Raw genomic sequence first — 8,547 nt, 5'->3', positions numbered from 1 at the left:
CTGATTCGCTCCCTTGACAGTTTTTTGACTAATTTTTAAACCTTTTAAATTTGTAGTATTAGTATGATAAAACGAGTATTCAAGTCATGTTGCATGTTGTAATAAATAGCTCACCTTCTAGTTGCTGGCACAGATCATCCTGCGCATCCTTGACTTTTACGACGTTCGCATTTTGGTCAGCTACACTTTTGACGTAGAAATCCACGATTTGCCTTTGTTCGTCGGTGAGGTCGATCTTGCGCGGTCTCTTTATCTGGTTCTTGGCCTTATAACCTGGAGTCACACTGCTGTCGTCTTTGTGTTGCTTGTACAACTGATGGGCGCGCGAATTACTGATGTTGGTCAATTCGGCTGCTTTTCGCACGGACAGCTTCTTATACTCCACCAAACCGATCATCTTTGCCACCTGATGAGGAGTATACTTGATCAACGTCCACACGTGGTCAGCCGGTGCAATAGGTTCGAACGTTAAATCGTAGTCGTCGCTATTATCGCTGCGTGAGATGTCGTCAACAGCCATGGTGTTTTGGCCATTGCCATTGGTGCGGTCAATATCAATAGCAATATTTTGTGCATCGTCACCAGAGGTCGAGGTGGTAGCACTGGTTTCGCGCAGATAGGTGTTTTTGCTGACTTCGTAGTAGTAGTAGAAAGTGGTAGAGATCATGTTTAATGGAATGGGATACTGTTGAAAGATTGTCTTAGTAAATCAATAAAATCTACTGCGTTTATATATGTTCTGGAAACGTGTTTGCGTATACATCATGAATATTGTGCCCATATAGCGCATCTATCATTGAGATCTACATATTGATAGAGTGTCCGTGCTCTACTGTACAGCTTGATACCACGGTTTTACGTCACAAAGTCTACGATTATAGTAAGCACATTATTCCATGCAAAAAAAGAATTAAACAAGTTTTGGCATCACAGATACTAAGTGCAGATTTATTAAAAACTAAAATTACGCGGATTGGATAAATGTAAATTTTGAAATCGAACAGAAATAGCTGCATCGCTGTCATGCTCTGGGAAATTTTGTTGTTGTTGGTGCCGATATTGCTGCTCAAGCTCCAAAAGGAACCTGTGCCGTCTGTGCCATGTCCAATGCACCGTGGCTGTAGACACTTTAATGTATTCGGCTATGCTTTTCATTGTGTGCCCAGCCTGATACAAATGTATCATCGTTCCCCTTTCTTCCAGAGAGATTACCCTGCGACGGCGGTGTGGAGTACCCAGGGGCGCTTGTTGCCTTTCTGGTAGGCGGCCTGTGTAGTCGAACCTTCGGCGGGCATCCCAATCATCGAGAACACCCGGGTTGTCCCACATATACTCCTCACGGAGCTCTAGGTATCCTTATTAATAAATGCAGTTAATATCACCTGGCTAATTAGAGTAATAACAAAAGTATATGTAGCGCTACAATCATACTCTGCATAGTTGGGTCGTTCAATATGCGTTCCATGATACGTTTACTGGTTACTTGACGGTAGGTAATGACGAAGATTATGTTGATGATATATAGCGATAAAGAAATAAGCATATGGATAATGTAAAACATTTAACGGGCTTGAATGATCAAATTTGCCGGATTTTTATATCGAAATTGCATAAAACACAGCAAGATTCCTTAATGCGAGGTTCCTTAATATATTGCGAGCTGACGATGCGACATCAGAAACAGCGCTAACGGACACTCTGTACTACTAATGAGAAGCTTACAAGGGCATTGTCTGTACGACGATACGTGTGGTTGCGCCTCATACTGTGCATAGGAGAGATCGATGATTTCGTCAAAAGGAAAATGGATAGCAGATAGTATAACAAAAAAAATATAATAGGTATGTAGTTATGTAAAAATGTTATATTAAACTGTATGCAGTAAATACTCGTCGCATGGTCGATCCATCTGTTATGATCGATAAAGAAGTTTTCTGGTTATGTACGTTCTCCTTGAATGGTGGCTACTGTATTGGCATCAGTCGAATATGAAGTTAGTTTTGTTATCCATGATACAGCAGCGAATGTATTGGAGCACTATCTAATTTAATATTATTGAGCTTAAAGTAGCTATTAGGTCGGAAAGATACATGCAACCATGGTCTTCTGTTATTATAACATGCTGTCAAAACGAATTACAGCAGCAAAGCTCCATGTGGTACTCTGTTGTGTGCTACGAAACAAATCAGGGAACTAGATCGTATAGAAAACTCCATGCAGCCCAAAAAACATTGAGCTAATCTAAAAGGGCCTAAATGGAGTAAGAATAGCTATAGAATGAGCGAGCATAACTTTGAATGAATGCAAAAAACACGACGAATGAATAGATATAACGAATAACCATAATAATAGAAACATACATGATCGATGGAACAAGCATCATAATAGTAGTAAAGCGAACGTAGTAAGCAAATCAAACAAATAAAACGAACGTGGCAAGCAAATCTAACAAATGAAACGAACGTGGCAAGCAAATCTAACAAATGAAACGAACGTGGCAAGCAAATCTAACGAATGAAACGAACGTGGAGAGCAAATCTAACAAATGAAACGAACGTGGCAAGCAAATCTAACGAATGAAACGAACGTGGCGAGCAAATCTAACAAATGAAACGAACGTGGCAAGCAAATCTATCAAATGAAACGAACGTGGCAAGCAAATCTAACGAATGAAACGAACATGGCAAGCAAATCTAACGAATGAAACGAACGTGGAGAGCAAATCTAACAAATGAAACGAACGTGGCAAGCAAATCTAACAAATGAAACGAACGTGGCAAGCAAATCCAGCGAATGAAACGAACGTGGAGAGCAAATCTAACAAATGAAACGAACGTGGCAAGCAAATCTAACAAATGAAACGAACGTGGCAAGCAAATCTAGCGAATGAAACGAACGTGGCGAGCAAATCTAACGAATGAAACGAACGTGGCAAGCAAATCTAACAAATGAAACGAACGTGGCAAGCAAATCTAACGAATGAAACGAACGTGGAGAGCAAATCTAACAAATGAAACGAACGTGGCAAGCAAATCTAACGAATGAAACGAACGTGGCGAGCAAATCTAACAAATGAAACGAACGTGGCAAGCAAATCTATCAAATGAAACGAACGTGGCAAGCAAATCTAACAAATGAAACGAACGTGGCAAGCAAATCTAGCGAATGATATGAATGTGGCGAGCGAATCTAACGAATTTAATGATCATGGCAAGCAAGCATTACAAAATGTAACATACATAGGGGGCAAACATAGCTAATGAAACGCAATAGTAAAAGGAGAGAATGAAGCTAACAAATGCAATAAAGTGTTTAGCAGATAATTAAAAAGCGAAATGAACAGAACGAATGCGTGATCCAATATATTAAACGAGTGAGCACATATATCAAAACGAATGCAACAGATAGTCTGTACAGATAGTCTATTTTAGGAAAAGAATGAACTTAACTAACAGATGTATGAACCATTCGTACAGAGCGAATAAATTAATAAAACGAGATCATTGATCCGACAAACATAATGCATAAATGGTGCGCCATGCAAAGATTATAACACGCCATTATATGTATACTAGCAGAAAATCTATTATGCAAACGATTCAAATCTCCTTTACAGGAGCAGGACTATCGTTTTGCACGGAGAAATTAACCTAAAAGGGAAACAAAAAAAATGAACAGAACAGAGAGAGAAGAATAATCTTCTTAAATAGATACACATATCGAAATAAATCGCCATATTGGACGTACTGGCATATAAAATTATAGTTCAAATGCATTCTAAGCAAACTACATAATACCCTACAGTTGCACAGAGCGAACTGGCACAGAAAGAACACATACAAAAAAGGAGAAGTGAACAGTCCACTAGTGACTGACATTTGCCAAAAGAAAGGTATACTGATGACAAGAGAGTAATAAATAGAATCTACTCAACGAGCATATCGATCGTACGTAAATGGTTTTCGAGATGCAATAGCACGCGTGTATCAAATCATGAAAATCTTAAGGTAACAAAAACAGTATGGCATAGACAGTGTATGTAGCAAATCTATCACCCCCTTTTTCATACCATCTGAGCACCCCCTTTGATTGATGATCTGTTTATATTTTATGGCTTCCATCTTAATCTTATTTATTATGATGTACATATCTCTATTATCCATAGTTGTAAAAGTCTTCCAGAAATTTTTAGACTCATATTTAACGACCATGTCTGTGTGCATGTAGCACTTGCAGCACAACGCTGCTTGTGCCACCCATGTATATAATTGTGATCAATACCCATATACTATTTATGATTTTCCCTCTATCAAATACGCTGTTGTATTTTTAGATTGAGTGTGTATGTGTTCTGATAGCACTGTAACAAAATATATTTATCCAATTATTCTCATTGTTACTAGTGGCAACAAATTAAGATAGTGACCATGAAATGATACGAACGTGATTCTATTACTGCAGATGAACTACTACATAGAAGTTCAATTTTGCTGCAAGTGACTGGTAGGTGCATACCATTTATACACATTACTGGCTTATTTACATGGCCAATGCTATGTTTTTGGCCAAAGTGCCTTGCACTTTTTATAGTTGATATATATAGTCTCTCTGTTTCTCATTTGAACATACACAACTCTTCACTTCTATCTATTTTTCTAAACAACTCGTTATCGTTAATATTAAGGATCACAACATGCAACAAGAACAACCTGCCACCGTCACTACTGATTCACAGTCTACTATCACCATGTATCACTATCAACCAGATGGTGATTACTACGTGCGCGACGGCCCAGAAACTGAGGCAGATTCATGTGTTCGTACCGTGTACAGGATGACTGTTGTCCCTGAGGATGGTGATGCAGGCGAAGCTGGTAACATGGACATTGATGAAGCACCAACACTCGACGACGATATCATCATGACTTCAGAGCCGGTCAACTATACATGGACGCGTTATAAATATTCCGCACGCCAAGTTGGTCAACTCGTCAATCTCCATATCGACCGAGGTGATCCGGTTCGTACAGCGGCTGCAAAGGCTGGTATTGTACAAGCATCGGCATACAACATCATAAAGGAAGCAGCAAACGACAGAAAGGTGCTCCCTGGATATCCACCAGCAACCGATGTTGAACGAGGAAACAACAAGAAGCTGAACGGCCTACATTCCGCTTTTATCAAAGTCAAGATTGACCAGTGTCCCACTATAACTGTGAAGGACGTGTATGAAAAACTATACAGTACTTTTAAAGGTTTGTTAGCAAAATATCAACAGAATGTATAAGTAAACTTGTTGCATAGTCTACATCGCTAAAATTATATTGAAGATCTTACTATTAGTGAAAGTGCTGTATATCGGCATATTACAGAAAGACTCAAATACTCCTTGAAGCGCACTAAAAGTATACCTGCCGACCGTAATTCCACCAGGGGCCTTGACGAGCGAGCTGCCTTTGTTACTGACCTAAAAACCCAGGGAATCGCTTATAGTACAAATTGTGTCTTCATTGACGAGTGTGGGTTCTCGAAGGCATACGCACGTCCTTCAGCTTGGTCAAAGATAGGCACTCCAGCAGCTGTTACTGTCCCAGCACTGCGATCCATCAACGTCAGTATTATTGGCGCTATGTCGAGCAAAGGCGTTATATTGCTTTCAAGGCATGCACCACCAGAAGAATACAAGCAAACGACACCAGAGTCATCTCGTAAATGGAAAAGAATGGCCCATGGTACAACACGCGATCATTTTTTGGATTTCATTAACGATTTGGTGGACATTCTGGAGGAGTTAGGCTTTCGAAACATGTGCCTAGTTATAGACAATGCAAGGATCCATAAGTGGGACAAGATCGAAGAAGCAATCGAAAGAGGTGGCCATTGCATAATTTTTGTCCCTATATATTCACCATTTTTAAATCCCATCGAAGAATGCTGGTCAAAGATCAAGGGCCATGTTACAAAAAAACCGCTGACAACTGAAGATGACCTTATTGGACGAATCGAAAAAGCAGCATTTACAGTGACCGAAACCGATTGCCAACACTGGGTCGATCACTCGCAATTCTACTTTCCTGCATGCCTAGCAAAGCAGCCTATTATATAGGTATAGCCCTGATTTTAGTTCTCTTCCTTTTACTACTTTTACTGTAATACCAATACATTTCACCCTCTAGATTATATAAAACACGTTTTGGAACAGTATAATTGTGTCGTTAGAAACGATAGTGTAGCTGGACGTGGACGTTGGTTACAGTAAGTCACGTTCGTATTATCACTCTTCTGCTGTAGCAAAGTTGATTCTACATATAAATCAGAGATCCTCACTCTCAGACTTCCTATCTTCCTTCCACATAATAAATTCACCGCTCAAAGGTGCTACATACAGCATGCCTGCTTCGGGAAGCTTTGTACTAAAAGTGATTTTAGCTTGCTACAATGTTCGAGTAGGCCATACCAGGGAAAAATGATCTGTCCACCTATTAGAACATTTTGTACAGTGTGCAGTTGTTACAGAGCAATCACTCTCACCAGCTAATGAATAAATTCTATGATGAAATGCATCAGGTCATATACATCGCTTGTGCACTTGCTAGAATTTTCAGTCTTCACGCTTGAACTATGGCAGTACAGCTGGTATGGCCAGCAATGCGAGTTTACCTGTTGGACGAAAAAAAAAAGAATGAGATGAAGGAAGGAATTGATCCACTGTAGATTCAGAAAGCCTTGTCACAAAATAGATTTTGAAGCTCTAAAAATTGGTCTGCGTACTAGTGGAACATGTCACGCTGTTCATTGAATGTCTTGTTTTTATGGATGAAAAAGCTCGATTGGTGTCGGGGAAGCAAGCGCGGTGCGCTGTTGAATGCCCTCCGTCGCCCACGGGGAAAAGGAAGTTGGCCGTGAGGTAAGACCTCTGTTTAATGAAATTTTGTTGTGATGAATATAAGATTGATTCATACTATGAAAATAAGCCTGATGCGTTCTTAGACAGCGTCCATCACCTATGGAAAAAAAAAGAAGTGAGCCATTAGACGCCCTTAATTTCTCACCAGGGAGAGTCTGTTTATCACGAATCATTTCTATTCTCCAACCAATCAAATACAGTATTTCGCACCGGTGTTCATCTCTATATTACACCCCCTAGAAATTTTTTAGTTTCAAACACAAAACGCTGTACTTATGATATGACCACGAGGCTATTTAGAGCACTGCTGGGGAATTTTATTACTGCTTTCAAACTGTGTATTTTACTGCGTAGGTCTACTATTGTTGCTTACGAAGATGGCGAAGGTTTATAACAAGAACATAGAGCACGTATAGCTGTAGAAAATAGTGGAGCAACTGTGAACGTTTTGCCAGTTTGGCTCATAATATTCCAATAAAATCGTCCATATATAAATCCATAAGCAAATATGAAGATCACCTTCAGATTGAATAACGAATAATGGAAAGATAAATAAAATGATTGCATTCACAATGAAACAACCAATAAGAGGATAATGATCTAAAATAACGACAAATAAAAAGAGTACATGTTGAATGAAACAACAAATCAGAGGGCAATGCTTCCAAAACAATGGCTAATGAAAAAGCTTCTTTTCTAACAGATTGTGGGGTCTTCCTCCAGTCAGACACTAGAAAAAGATGGCTACAACCCAATTATATTGTTTTAAGTACAGAATGAATGTGATCTGATTGGGTGTTAAAAAACCTCATCTGCTAGAATATAGAGACTATATGGAGAAAATATGGAAATCGGATATGGGGAAAATCTGGAATATCGTGTTTGACCCCATATTTTCCCATATCCATACTCTCCCTATATTTTCCCTATATATCCCCCATATAATTTTGCGGACATTTCCCATGGTGTACTAGCTGTCTATGCTGACGGTACATAGACTCAACGATTTATGTAAATAGGTTCGTATGCTTGATTTATAAAGTACATGCATACATTTGCTCTCACAATCAAACGTCACACTATAGCTTATCACCATCATGCTGATGTTCCCCACTACCAAATAAATCAATTATTTGTTTATCATACCATACAAATGAACTTTCTGCTATTGTCATCTATTAGGGTAACCTCAAATCTGCTTACTATAATCATTGTAATAGATTCCGATCTTTACTTAAAAGATCTGTGAACTGCTTCATGAGCAAATGCTGCTCCATGGACAGGCACTGCTATAATATGTTTGACACACATTGCTGCAACAATAATTAGTAAGATGCAATCAGATTGGGTTCTCCTCATAAGATTCTAGACACTACTGTATTCTGTACTTTATCAATAGGTAAATAGTTCAGTTCTTTAGTATCTCTTTCATTTAACGTTACCTTTTTTATCTTAACGAATCAGTTTATCTTCTATGATTTTCACAAGTAATTATTCCTAGTTGTTGAATTTCCACACTTATACTTTCTATTTTAACTGATAATTGAGCAGATCTATCAGTTTTATCTACTTTTACTTATCAGAGCTGCTTGAGCGACCAAATTTTTCCTTGCGTAGACCAAATTTTTACATATAGGAGT

At 38.8% G+C, this 8,547-nt stretch overlaps 1 protein-coding gene across 1 annotated transcript; it reads right to left on the bottom strand.

Moving 5' to 3' along the window:
* Window positions 1–17: 17 nt before the first annotated feature.
* Window positions 18–669, bottom strand: BDB00DRAFT_897869 (uncharacterized protein; the record flags this gene model as incomplete). Its single annotated transcript, XM_053128529.1, has 1 exon — window positions 18–669. A coding segment is annotated over one exon (590 nt), but the record flags the coding sequence as incomplete, so codon positions are not given.
* Window positions 670–8,547: the final 7,878 nt, after the last annotated feature.

This window comes from Zychaea mexicana, assembly GCF_025766255.1.
Source record: "Zychaea mexicana strain RSA 1403 chromosome Unknown BDB00scaffold_198, whole genome shotgun sequence".
NCBI lineage: Eukaryota > Fungi > Mucoromycota > Mucoromycetes > Mucorales > Lichtheimiaceae > Zychaea > Zychaea mexicana.
The sequence above is the reverse complement of the archived record's forward strand: the minus strand, read 5'-3'. Positions and strand labels throughout refer to the sequence as shown.